Source organism: Anolis sagrei, chromosome 9, assembly GCF_037176765.1.
Source record: "Anolis sagrei isolate rAnoSag1 chromosome 9, rAnoSag1.mat, whole genome shotgun sequence".
Taxonomy (NCBI): Eukaryota; Metazoa; Chordata; class Lepidosauria; order Squamata; family Dactyloidae; genus Anolis; species Anolis sagrei.
Genome location: NC_090029.1, coordinates 13,139,534 through 13,153,655, shown reverse-complemented (window position 1 = coordinate 13,153,655; position 14,122 = coordinate 13,139,534). Strand labels below are relative to the sequence as shown.

The window sequence follows — 14,122 nt, the reverse complement described above, 5'->3', positions numbered from 1 at the left end:
TTGCCTGTCATGGCTCATGCTATGGAAACATAGGAGCTATAGTTTTACCAGCTTTGTGTTGGTACAGCTGTACCAGAAGCTCCCACTTTATTTGCCTTGTATTAAGTGTTTGCTTGCAGCCCAAGGCTTGGGATTTTGCAGTAGGGTGGCTTCCTGTTAAAGTTTGCAGTTATAGGGCAGGCCTCCTGTCCATCGTCGTTAAGTTTGGTTCTGCACCCTGTTCAGGACAATTGAGGAGGGAAGGGAGCCATTTTCAGTCAGTCTCAGCAAGGAAAGTCAATGTATAGGACGTATACAGACTTCTCCTGTACAAAGGCTTCAACCCTTAAGACTTCCCGGGGGAGAACAGTCTTAAGAGCAAAAGGATTCCCAAAGATTCCCAGGGAAACAGCCCTAAAGCTCCGAGGAACTTCGGAGGGAAAAACAGCTTTGAATACCAAAGAACTCCAGCTGAAGTGACTACAAGCCTACTGGTAGGTCCACTCGGTGCTTTGAGATGCAGTTCAACCCGGTAGTGGCACCCACATCAGTTAGGTTTAGGTTCACAGCCTGGGAGAAGTTTGGAAAGGGATTTTTCTTTTAGAGCAGTGTTTCTCAACCTGGGGGTCGGGACCCCTGGGTGGGTCGCTAGGGGGTGTCAGAGGGGTCGCCAAAGACCACCATGAAAACACAGTATTTTCTGTTGGTCATAGGCGTTCTCGGTGGGTAGTTTGGCCCAATTCTGTCGTGGGTGGGGTTCAGAATGCTCTTTGATTGTAGGTGAACTATAAATCCCAGCAACTACAACTCCCAAATGTCAAGATCTATTTTCCTCAAACTCCACCAGGGTTCACATTTGGGCATATTGAGTATTTGTGCCAAGTTTGGTCCAGATCCATCATTGTTTGAGTCTACAGTGCTCCCTGGACGTCGGTGAACTATAACTCCAAAACTCAAGGTCAACACCCACCAAACCCTTCCAGTATTTTCTGTTGGTCATGGGAGTTCTGTGTGCCAAGTTTGGTTCAATGCCATCGTTGGTGGAATTCAAAATGCTCTTGATTCTAGGTAAACTATAAATACCAGCAACTACAACTCCCACATGACAAAATCAGCCCCCCACCCCACCAGTATTCAATTTTCAGTGTTTCGGGTATTTGTGCCAAATTTGGTCCAGTGAATAAAATACATCCTGCTGCATATCAGATATTTACATTATGATTCATAACAGTAGCAAAATCACACTTATGAAGTGGCAACAAAAATAATTTTATGGTTGGGGGTCACCACAACATGAGGAACTGTATTAAGGGGTCGCGGCATTAGGAAGGTTAAGAACCACTGTTTTAGAGTAAAGTAACAGTTAGAAGCCACCAATTGCACAAAAGCCTGGGAGCATTTGTTTAACCTTTTGAAGACAAAAGAAGTTCTGTTAATTGTTCACCAATAAAAGACTTTGTTATATTTCACAAGCTCTCTAAAGACTGTTTATGGTGAAAATCCTTAAGAATTTCTCTTCGGGCCCCCTGGCTTCCCGCTGGGCTAAAGTTGCACATCCTGTTTTAAAAGCAATCCATTTCAAGCCCAGCGCGCGACAGAACAAGCTCCTTTGCCTTCTCTTGGTGCTGGCACCTCACCAAGCCACAACTCCTTTTACCATTTTGGTCGCCCTTCTCTGGACACGTTCAGGTGTTTGGTGTCACGTCCCATCAGCCACAGAAGTGTGGATTTTCAATCCAGTGGCATTTGGAAATCTGTATGCTCCTCACCCTTAGAGTTCAATAGTAAAACGCAGGACAGAGCAGTTGTTTGTGTTCTTATGAGAGCTCTCCCCTCTTCTCTCCCCTTTTTCTCTTCTTCCCTTTTTTTCCCTCCCTTTTTTTTGCTTCTCTTTTCTCTTCCTCTCTTTCTTCTTCTCTTCTTCTCTTCCCCTTTCTCTCCTCTTTTTCTCTTCTTTCTTTTTTCTTTCCCTCCCTTTTTCTTCTTCCCCTTTCTCTTCTCTTTCTTCTTCTCTTCCCCTTTCTCTCCCCTTTTTCTCTTCTTCCCTTTTCTCTTCTCTTTCTTCTTCTTTCTTCTCTTCCCCTTTCTCTCCCCTTTTCCTCTTCTTTCCTTTTTCTTTCTCTCCCCTTTTTCTCTTCTTCCCTTTTTCTTTCCCTCCCTTTTTTCGTCTTCCCTTTTTTCTTCTTCTCTTTCTTCTTCTCTTCCCCTTTCTCTCCTCTTTTTTTCTCTTCTTCCCTTTTTCTTTCCCTCCCTTTTTTGCTTCCCTTTTCTCTTCCTCTCTTTCTTCTTCTCTTCCCCTTTCTCTCCCCTTTTTCTCTTCTTCCCTTTTTTTTTCCCTCTCTTTTTTCTTCTTCCCTTTTGTCTTCTCTTTCTTCTTCTTTCTTCTCTTCCCCTTTCTCTCCCCTTTTCTTCTTCTTTCCTTTTTCTTTCTCTCCCCTTTTTCTCTTCTTCCCTTTTTTCTTTCGCTCCCTTTTTTCTTCTTCCCTTTTCTCTTCTTCTCTTTCTTCTTCTCTTCTTTCTTCTCTTCCCCTTTCTCTCCTCTTTTTCTCTTCTTCCCTTTTTCTTTCCCTCTCTTTTTTTCTTACCTTTTCTCTTCTCTCTCTTCTTCTTTCTTCTCTTCCCCTTTCTCTCCTCTTTTTCTCTTCTTTCTTTTTTCTTTCCCTCCCTTTTTCTTCTTCCCTTTTCTCTTCTTCTCTTTCTTCTTCTCTTCTTTCTTCTCTTCCCCTTTCTCTCCCCCTTTTCTCTTCTTCCCTTTCTCTTTCCCTCTCTTTTTTCTTCTTCCCTTTTCTCTTCTCTTTCTTCTTCTTTCTTCTCTTCCCCTTTCTCTCCCCTTTTCCCCTTCTTCCCTTTCTCTTTCCCTCTCTTTTTTATTCTTCCCCTTTCTCTTCTCTTTCTTCTTCTTTCTTCTCTTCCCCTTTCTCTCCCCTTTTCCCCTTCTTTCCTTTTTCTTTCTCTCCCCCTTTTCTCTTCTTCCCTTTTTCTTTCCCTCCCTTTTTTCTTCTTCCCTTTTCTCTTCTTCTCTTTCTTCTTCTCTTCTTTCTTCTCTTCCCCTTTCTCTCCTCTTTTTCTGTTCTTTCTTTTTCCCCCTCCCTCTTTCTTCTCTTCTTTCTTCTCTTCCCCTTTCTCTCCCCTTTTCTTCTTCTTCCCTTTTTCTTTCCCTCCCTTTTCTCTTCTTCCCCTTCCTCTTCCCTCTTCTCTCCCTCTCCTCTTTTCCCCTTTGGGGCTGCTCCCAGTGGACCTGGCCGTGGACTGTGCACACCAGGGCGCCTTCTTCAACCAGGGCCAGTGCTGCACTGCGGCATCTCGCGTTTTCGTGGATGAGCAGGTCTACCCGGAGTTTGTCCGGCGCAGCGTGGAATACGCCAAGAAGCGGCTGGTGGGAGACCCCTTCGATGCCAAAACCGAACAAGGGCCACAGGTCAGCCAGCCACCTGCTTGGGTTCTATTATTATTGTTACTCATCTATTTTTAATTTAATATTTCCAGATCCAAAAGAGGAAAATGGAACAAGCAGACAAAAAGGGGAAAGAGGTGTGAGTAGTGGAGTCATGGCAAGATTAACCCTCAGATTAAATGGATTTTGCCTGCTGTCCTTCTGGGGGCTTTTGAAGAAGAAGGTTTTTAAGATCAGTCCAGGAGGTGCCGTGCAAGACGTGCATGTTGAAGGAGAACTATAATGATAAATAATAACAATGGTTTTCAACTGTGAATTTTTATATCTCTTTTTATATTTAATCCTGTTTTAATGTTTGTATGTTTCCATATTTTAAATTGTATACTAATGCTTTTATGTCAAGCTGCATTGAGTTCTCTTAGGGGAAATAAAGTAGGGGTATATTTTATTTATTTATCGTGTCAGGAGCAACCAGACATTTGTATTACATTTTCAACAAAACAAACAAACACAAAACACAAAGTTTGCAAGCTTGGTAGTTAAATGTCCTTTGACCTGTATCTGGCCACTTGGAGTGCCTCTGGTGTTGCTGCAAGGAGGTCCTCCATTGTGCGTGTGGCACGGCTCAGGTTGCATTGCAGCAGGTAGTTTGCTCTTCTCCACACTCGCATGTCGTGGATTCCACTTTGTCGCCCCATTTCTTAAGGTTGGCTCTGCATCTCGTGGTGCCAGAGCGCAGTCTGTTCAGCGCCTTCCAAGTCGCCCGGTCTTCTGTGTGCCCAGGGGGGAGTCTCTCATTTGGAATCAGCAATTGATTGAGGTTCTGGGTTTGAGCCTGCCACTTTTGGACTCTCGCTTGCTGGGATGTTCCAGCGAGTGTCTCTGTAGATCTTAGAAAAATATTTCTTGATTTAAGTCGTTGATGTGCTGGCTGATACCCAAACAAGGGATGAGCTGGAGATGTCACTGCCTTGGTCCTTTCACTATTGGCTGCTACTTCCCGGTGGATGTCAGGTGGTGCAATACCGGCTAAGCAGTGTAATTTCTCCAGTGGTATAGGGCGCAAATACCCCATGATAATGCAGCCTGTTTCATTAAGAGCAACATCTACTGTTTTGGTGTGGTGAGATGTGTTCCACACTGGGCATGCATACTCAGCAGCAGAGTAGCATCGTGCTAGGGCAGATGTCTTCACTGTGTCTGGTTGTGATCCCCAGGTTGTGCCAGTCAGCTTTCATATGATATTGTTTCTAGCACCTACTTTTTGCTTGATGTTCAGGCAGTGCTTCTTGTAGGTCAGAGAACGGTCCAGAGTGACTCCCGGGTATTTGGATGCGCTGCAATGCTCCAGTGGGATTCCTTCCCAGGTCATCCTCAGAGCTCGGGATGCTTGTCTGTTCTTGAGATGAAAAGCACATGTCTGCGTTTTAGATGGATTAGGGATCAGCTGGTTTTCCCTATAGTAGGCGGTAAAGCACCTAGAGCTTCGGAGACTCTCTGTTCAACCATCTCAAAGCTCCCTGCTTGAGTGGTGATGGCACGATCATCAGCATAGATGAAACTCTCTGACCCTTCTGGCAGTGGCTGGTCATGTGGGTAAATGTTGAACATGGATGGAGCAAGCATGCTCCCCTGAGTAGGGGTATAAATAAACATAATAATAATAAATTATTAATTATATTAATATATTATATTAATATATATTGATAAATATAAATATTAATTACATATTTTAAATTGCATCCTAATGCTTTAATAATAATATATTGTAATATAGTAATCTAGTAATAATATAAAATAATAATATATTTTTAAATTGTATCCTACTGCTTTTATGTTGAGCCGCTTTGAGTCCCCTTTGGGGATATGATGATGATAATAATAATAATTTATAATAATAATAATAATAATAATAATAATAGTATTACAGCAGGTATGACGGTTGCATGACTTCTCTTTTCCTGTTGCAACAGATTGACCAGAAACAGTTTGAGAAGATCTTGGAGTTGATAGAAAGCGGGAAGAAAGAAGGTGCAAAGTTGGAATGTGGCGGGTTGGCCACGGGGGGTCGTGGACTGTTCATCATGCCGACCGTCTTTTCTGAAGTCACCGACAGCATGCGCATCGCCAGAGAAGAGGTACGGGGTCCACCATGGAAATGCCGACTATGAAAGAGATGGAGAGTTCGATGCATCACCAACTCCGTTCGACAGGGACAGCTCATCTTCCAATCTTCCCAACTTTTCTGTTGCCCTTAAATTTCCCCATTCCCTCTCTTTTTGCCAATTGTCCCCACTTTCCTTCCATTTCAAAGCTGAAAAGCCACTGGAACAAAATTAACTCAGTGGAGAAGAAGGAGAGGATCATGCCCTTCCCAACAGGCTCAAGCAAAAGCAACTTTTCCCAGCTTACCTGTTCTTCCTCTTTAATAACTATGGCCATGTTATTGATGAGTGCACATCAGTCCACACTCTGATGTGAGATGCGTGAGGTGTTGAAGGGGGAAGTGTCTGTGTGCGAGAGCTGCCAAGCAGAATAGTGGAGACAACACTTGTGTGAAGTTTCCCACAGGAGTTGCCCTTTACACAACGGATCACACAATCTTTTGGTTCAGGCAGGCTTCTAAAGAGGAAGCTGATTCAGATCAGTTCAGGGCCCGCTCTGGTTGAATTTATTGTCAAAGGCTTTCATGGCCGGAATCACTGGGTTGTTGTAGGTTTTTTTGGGGCTGTATAGCCATGTTCTAGAGGCATTCTCTCCTGACGTTTCGCCTGCAAAACAACAGAGGGAAAACAATCTGGGACATCTAATTACCTCTCAACAAAAGATTGCTCCAGGCACTGCCAGGCCATCAGAGTGGCCCAGCATTTCTGTGTTCTCAAATAAAATGCTGTGTCCAGGTTGGTTCATCAGGTGCTCTGCTATGGTTGACTTCTCTGGTTGAAGTAGTCTGCAATGCCTTTCATGTTCCTCGATCCGTGTTTGGGCAATGCTGCGTTTGGTGGTCCCTATGTAGACTTGTCCACAGCTGCATGGTTTACGAGCTGGGGGTGGTGACGGCCGACAGGGAGCTCTGGCATGGGCTGGTCCATGAGGTCACGAAGAGTCGGAGACGACTGAACGAATGAACAAAAACAACAACAACAACAACATGTAGACTTGTCCACAGCTGCATGGTATATGGTAGACTCTAATCACCTCTCAACAAAAGATTGCCCCAGGCAATGCTAATCAAGGTGGTCAGTTGAAACATTCACATCTAGCCCCAGCAGACAAGAGTCCTTTGTCCCACCCTGGTCATTCCACAGATATATAAACCCTTTTTCCTACTTCCAACAGACCTCACTACCTCTGAGGATGCTTGCCATAGATGCAGGCGAAACATCAGGAGAGAATGCCTCTAGAACATGGCCATACAGCCCAAAAAACCTACAACAACCCAATATTGCTTTTTCACTGGGAATTTTTTAGTCCTGTTTACATTTAATCCTGTTTTAATGATCATATATCTGTATATTTTAAATGGTTATGAGTCCTTATGAGATATGTAGATATATTTTAAATAGTTATGAGTCCCTATGAGATATATAGACAACTCGTTTTTATTATTATTATTATTAATATTATTATTAGAATCATAGAATCAAAGAGTTGGAAGAGACTTCATGGGCCATCCAGTCCAACCCCTTGCCAAGAAGCAGGAATACTGCATTCAAAGCACCCCCGACAGATGGCCATCCAGGCTCTGTTTAAAAGCCTCCAAAGAAGGAGCCTCCACCACACTCTGGGACAGAGAGTTCCACTGCTGAACGGCTCTCACAGTCAGGAAGTTCTTCCTCATGTTCAGATGGAATCTCCTTTCTTGTAGTTTGAAGCCATTGTTTTTTATTATTATTATTATTATTATTATTATTATTATTATTATGCTGGTGTTTCTTTGAGTCCCCTTTGGGGGAGATAAAGCAGGGTATAGATAAATATAATAATAAGCAGTTCCTTCTAAAGCTTCTGCACCAACAATGTGATGTGGCAGCAAAAAAAGCCAATGGGATTTTGGCCTGCATCAATAGGAGCATAGATCTAGGGAAGTCATGCTACCCCTCTATTCTGCTTTGGTTAGGCCACACCTGGAATATTGTGTCCAATTCTGGGCACCACAATTCAAGAGAGATATTGACAAGCTGGAATGTGTCCAGAGGAGGGCGACTAAAATGATAAAAGGTCTGGAGAACAAGCCCTATGAGGAGCGGCTAAAGGAGCTGGGCATGTGTAGCCTGAAGAAGAGAAGGCTGAGAGGGGATATGATAGCCATGTATAAATAAGTGAGAGGAAGCCACAGGGAGGAGGGAGCAAGCTTGTTTTCTGCTTCCATGGAGATTAGGACAAGGAACAATGGCTTCAAACTACAAGAGAGGAGATTCCATCTGAACATGAGGAAGAACTTCCTGACTGTGAGAGCCGTTCAGCAGTGGAACTCTCTGCCCCGGAGTGTGGTGGAGGCTCCTTCTTTGGAAGCTTTTAAACAGAGGCTGGATGGCCATCTGTCAGGGGTGATTTGAATGCAATATTCCTGCTTCTTGGCAGGGGGTTGGACTGGATGGCCCAGGAGGTCTCTTCCAACTCTTTGATTCTATGATTCTATGATTCTATCTGTTCTAAATCCTGGAGCGGATTTGTTCTCCACTGACATGGACGCAACTAGCCATGGGTGCTAGAATCAGCGAGTATGCCAACCGTCCCTTATTCTTGAATCAAATCCCAGTGTTTTTGACCCAACAGATATTTGGGCCTGTGCAGCCCATCATGAAGTTTAAAAGTATGGAGGAAGTCATCCAGAGAGCCAACAGCACAGAGTACGGGCTCACGGCAGCCGTCTTTACCAAGAGCTTGGATACAGCACTGGCATTAGCATCCGCATTGCAGTCTGGAACTGTCTGGTAAGGGGCTTTTTCCTATGCTCGGCTTGCTTCTCACAGCCTAACTTTGCTCCTGCCTTCTCTGCCAAGGCCGTTTAGATACTCTAAGATGCGCCTCCAATTTGCAGATGATTTCCCAATTCAGTGAGAAATGTTGCGCCATTCGTTGGAGCATTTACGGGCACTGGAATGCCAACAGTGCAAGAAAATAATAACTCTGATATTAACTCAGTTTTGCTTATTTATTTATCGTGTCAGGGGCAACCAGACAATTGTATTATATTTCTAACAGAACAAAACAAACAGATAAAACACAAAATTTGCAAGCTTGGTAGTTGATTAAATGTCATTTGACCAGTATCTGGCCACTTGGAGTGCCTCTGGTGTTGCCGCAAGGAGGTCCTCCATTGTGCATGTGGCAGGGCTCAGGTTGCATTGCAGCAGGTGGTCAGTGGTTTGCTCTTCTCCACACTCGCATGTCGTGGATTCCACTTTGTAGCCCCATTTCTGCATCTCGTGGTGCCAGAGTGCAGTCTGTTCAGCGCCTTCCAAGTCGCCCAGTTTTCTGTGTGCCCAGGGGGGAGTCTCTCATTTGGTATCAGCCATTGGTTGAGGTTCTGATTTTGAGCCTGCCACTTTTGGACTCTCGCTTGCTGAGCTGTTATTTATTATAATTATTATTTTGAGCGTTTCTACTCCGCCCTTCTCAACCTCCGAGGGGGGACTCAGGGCGGCTTACAAAAGGCACAATTCGATGTCAGCAATATAAAATACATAGCAGCAACAATGATAAAACAATTAAAACAATCCAATTATCCAATAACAACTAATAAAAACCAGTCTAGTGATCAACGTTCGCCAAGCTCAAAATCCGTAAGTTCATTCCGCATTGTCATAATCCTATCCAATTCTAGTCGTCATTGTCCTTTGTCTGTCAGCCAGATTACCCAAAGGCCTGGTCCCATATCCTTGTTTTTAGTTTCCTTCTAAAAGAGAGGAGGGAAGTTGATGACCTAATTTCCCCGGGAAGCGAATTCCACAGGCGAGGGGCCACCACCGAGAAGGCCCTGCTCTTCATCCCCACCAACCTCACTTGTGATAGAGGTGGGGCTGAGAGCAGGGCCTCCCCAGAAGATCTTAAGCTCCGAGGCAGGACGTAGAAGGAGATGCGTTCGGACAAGTACGCTGGGCCGGAACCGTATAGGGTTTTGTAGGTCAAGCGAGTGTTCCAGCGAGTGTCTCTGTAGATCTTAGAAAACTATTTCTTGATTTAAGTCTGTTTTGCTTCCTCCACAGGATTAACTGTTACAATTCCCTCTTTGCACAAGCTCCTTTTGGTGGTTTCAAAATGTCGGGAAATGGCCGAGAACTGTAAGTAGCTTCCTTTCCGTTTCTGGGGGGAAGAAGATGTCTATGGGAACACTATTTAACATGGACCAAATCCAACACTTTTCTCTTTGGGTTGTTGTAGGTTTTCTGGGCTATATGGCCATGTTCTAGAGGCATTTTCTCCTGACGTTTCGCCTGCATCTATGGCAAGCATCCTCAGAGGTAGTGAGGTCTGTTGGAACTAGGAAAATGGGTTTATATATCTGTGGAAAGACCAGGGTGGGATAAAGGACTGTGTGCTGGAGCTAAGTGTGAATGTTTCAGCTGACCACCTTGATTAGCATTGCCTGGGGGCAATCGTTTGTTGAGAGGTGATTAGATGCCCCTGATTGTTTTCCCTCTGTTGTTTTGCTGTTGTAATTTTAGAGTTTTTTAATACCGGTATCCAGATGTTGTTCATTTTCATGGTTTCCTCCTTTCTGTTGACATTGTCCATGTGCTTGTGGATTTCATTGGCTTCTCTGTGTAGTCTGACATGGTGGGTCTGAGAGTAGTCCAGCATTTCTGTGTTCTCAAATAATATGCTGTATCCAGGCTGGTTCATCAGGTGTTCTGCTATGGCTGACTTCTCTGGTTGGAGTAGTCTGCAGTGCCTTTCATGTTCCTTGATTCATGTTTGGGCAATGCTGTGTTTGGTGGTCCCTCTGTAGACTTGTCCACAGCTGCATGGTATACGGTAGACTCTAAACACTGGGTTGTTGTAAGTTTTTCCGGGTTATATGGCCATGTTCTAGAGGCATTTTCTCCTGACATTTCGCTTGCATTTATGACAAGCATCTTCAGAGGTAGTGAGGTGAGCATCCTCACTACCTCTGAGGATGCTTTCCATAGATGCAGGCGAAACATCAGGAGAAAATGCCTCTAGAACATGGCCATATAACCCGGAAAAACCTACAACAACCCAGTGATTCCAGCCATGAAAGCCTTTGACAATAGACTAATCACCTCTCAACAAAAGATTGCCCCAGGCAATGCTAATCAAGGTGGTCAGTTGAAACATTCACACCTAGCTCCAGCAGACAAGAGTTCTTTGTTCCACCCTGGTCATTCCACAGATATATAAACACATTTTCTTAGTTCCAACAGACCTCACTACCTCTGAGGATGCTTGCAAAAGATGCAGGCGAAACGTCAGGAGAGAATCCCTGTAGAATATGGCCGAAAAAAACCTACAACAACCCATTGATGACTTCGTTTAGGTTTTGATGTATACAAGGTTACTCACAGGTCATGGCAGGTTGGGACAAAGAGAACGAATGGCCTCATGTTCTCATGTTTTATAGCATGTCTTATCCGTTCCCAACCTCCAGATCGCATAGTTCAGTGATGGGCAACCTTTTGAGCTTGGTGTGTCAAAATTTGCCAAAAACCTGAGCATAACTTGGGTGGGGTGTCAACTTCGAGAAAAAAACCCACATAATTTTGCAATATTTATAGCTTAAATAAGAAAAATGTATATTCAATGCTGAGTTATGGAGTGAACAATGCTCAAACATGCAGATGTTAAATTTGTAGAACCGTTTACAAATTTAAGGATGGAATTAGATTGGCTCTTATAAGGTGTACTTCTCTGTATGTGGCCGCATGTCATCAAAAATAGCCATGTGTGTCAGTGCTGATACACGTGTCATAGGTTCACCATCACGGGCATAGTTCCTAACCAGCTGTAAGGAATTGTGGGAGTTGGAGAAGTCCAAAACATCTGGAGGGAGGGCCCAAGTTTGCCTATGCCTGATATACATCAACATATCCGATCTCGGTCATAAAATATTTTCAGGAGGGGTTGTGAATAGGTTTAAGGTGGGACAAATGAACAAAGAGGCGCACAGGAAGAATTGCATTTGAATCTCAAAAGGCCTTCTGCTCTTCTTCTTCTGCTTCCAGCGGCGAATACGCTCTGAGTGAATACACCGAAGTGAAGACCATCACCATTAAGCTCTCGCAGAAGACGCACTGAGTGAGAGATGCCCAGAGACCGAAAACTGACACTCTGAATGTTGATATCTATAGTGACGAGGGGTGGGGTGGGGTGGGGTGAGCTCCAATTGGGGGGAAAGCGAGAGTTGGCCTGCCTTTTCTTTAAAAACCCAACCACACCTTGTTGCGTGATCCAGTCCTGAAGTCAACTTAACTGGCTTTCCAAAAAGCACCACGAGCGACGTTGTCATCGGTCTCCTACAGAACAGTATGGGGACACGGATACAAACGTATAGCATGCTTCAATGGTGGGGGACCTTGATCTCCAATGGTGCTGCAGGAGATCCAACATGGTCTTAAGAGGTGAGGGTTAGGAATCGTGGCATCTTCCAGATGTTGTCGAACTACAACTTCCTTCCTCGCCTTTAGCTAGGATGCCTTGGAGGAGTTTAGGAGCAACATCTGGAAGGTCGGGTGATCCCACCACTGCTGAAGATCTAGGCATTATTCCCGGTCAGAAGGGCCAAATGTTCTCAGAGAAGCCCTGCAAACAGAACATCTCCAATTGCTTTCACTGTTGTTTCTTGCGTTCTCCAAATTCCGTCATCTCAAGTCATTTTAACGATCCAAGAAATGCAAAGGAAGCTTCCTTGGGAATGGCGCAGGCTGAGTTCGTAGTTGAACGAGCCCTCCAGCATTTCAGACCTCAACACAACATAAGTTGAACCCATTGCTCTGGGTCCAAGGAAGATTGCATCGGTAAGATATTTATTTCCCCCCATATCAAAGCTTGGAGATGTCATTTATTGATATCGAGGCCCATTCTCCATTCGTTTAGGTTGCATCTTTTGGAACTTTTCCCCGTTTCTTTGGAAAGTATGGTGTTGCGGAATATACGTTACCCGAGATCATTAGAGTACTTTTGGAGAAGGAAGAAGATGGAGAGACAGCATGTCTGATTTCCAGGCGTTTATTTCTATCTCCGCGGAGTATAGGGTGACCACCTCAAATGACTTTCACCACTTTGAAGTCGCAATTGCTCCAGTTTTTATAGCATAAAATTACTTGTTTTACACATGCGCAGAAAGGATCTGACATTTACACAATACAATCATTAATAGGTGTTTCCATGTATAGTTGCCAAGGACATCTTTATCAGGTCTTGGCAGGCACATTGTGACCCCAAACATCTGCTCGATTAGGTAACTTATCCCAACCTTCACCCGTTACCCTAAGATGACACTTATATGTTCAGTTCCTTAAATCTCTAATTAAATTATAACTTTTATATGCTTATAACATAAGATTTGATCAAGGCAATCTCCTCTAATCAATCCAGCCTTAATTACTTCATTATAACTTATTTCTTAGTATGAAAACCATGAAGGAATTTACATAGATGAAATTCTTCTGAAATTGCCTGCTATTTACATTAAGTGGTCAGAAGATGGCGCTCTCTCACCATATGACCTTAGATGTTCCAAGTCTTGGATCGATACTATTGATTTCTTTGTCCTGCCAAACTTCTCTTGTTGGCTTCATATCTATGTAACCATTGGCTAGAGCAAATATCAGCTAGAACAAACATCAGCTAGAGCAACCTGACCCCAAGGTCCAGTGTCAATCAATATCACCTGTAGGTTTTTCAAGTTTGCAAACTAACTAATCAGAAATGGTCTTTTCGGGAGCAGGTAGGAATCTTCTATTTTATTCTAAATTATTATGATTTCCCTTCATTATTTTATTTTCTCCTAACGACTGCCACAATGGGAATAGGCATCATCCAGCCCAGGCATGGGGAAACTTGGGCCCTCCCTCCCTCCAGGTATTTTGGACTTCAACGCCCATCATTCCCAACAGCCTCAGGCCTTTTCCTTTCCCCCCTCAGCTGCCTAAGTTAAAGTCCAAAACACCTGGAGGGAAGGCCCAAGTTACCCCAGGCCTGATCCAGCTTCTTCTTTCTCTTCTTTCTCTTTTATTTATGTCCTTTTAAAAAATGTTCATTAACATAGTTTATTTATATTCCGCTCTATCTCCCTGAGGGGATTCAGGGCGGATTACATAACACATATACAGCCAAACATTCAATGCCATTATACAATCAACAAGGACAGAGGTATAGTCTTTCCCATCTTTTTCCATTTCCAGCATCTGGAAGCTGTGCTCGACTCTGGCCACTGGGAGTGCTGTTGCTCCATCTTCCATGCAGAGGAGCTTTGTTGTATGTAGATGCCATCCCAGTCGAGTTGCCAGCATGTCCTTTTGGGTGCTTTTTATTACTTCCCCGCTTAAAGCAGTACCTATTTATCTAATCACATTGCAGATTTTGATCAACTAGGTAAGCAGAAGCTGGGGCTGACGGTGGGAGCACACCCCGATCCATGCCTGAATGGCTAACCTTTTGCTGCAGCTGGTTGTTTAACCCACTCTGCTAAGCCCAGCCTCTATTGGGTTGTTGTAGGTTTTTCCGGGTTATATGGCCATGTTCTAGAGGCATTTTTCCTGATGTTTCACCTGCATCTATGGC

The 14,122-nt window shown here is 44.0% G+C and overlaps 1 protein-coding gene across 1 annotated transcript in view; it reads left to right on the top strand.

The window, feature by feature from the left end:
* ALDH1A3 (aldehyde dehydrogenase 1 family member A3) overlaps nt 1–11,696 on the top strand; it is a 63,380-nt gene extending 51,684 nt beyond the window's left edge. The window contains exons 9-13 of the mRNA XM_067471297.1: nt 3,213–3,397; nt 5,347–5,511; nt 8,153–8,310; nt 9,586–9,660; nt 11,563–11,696. Of these exons, the coding sequence (XP_067327398.1) occupies nt 3,213–3,397; nt 5,347–5,511; nt 8,153–8,310; nt 9,586–9,660; nt 11,563–11,635 (656 nt within the window). The 3' untranslated portion in view covers nt 11,636–11,696. The remainder of the gene's footprint in view (nt 1–3,212; nt 3,398–5,346; nt 5,512–8,152; nt 8,311–9,585; nt 9,661–11,562) is intronic.
* The last annotated feature ends 2,426 nt before the right edge of the window (nt 11,697–14,122 follow it).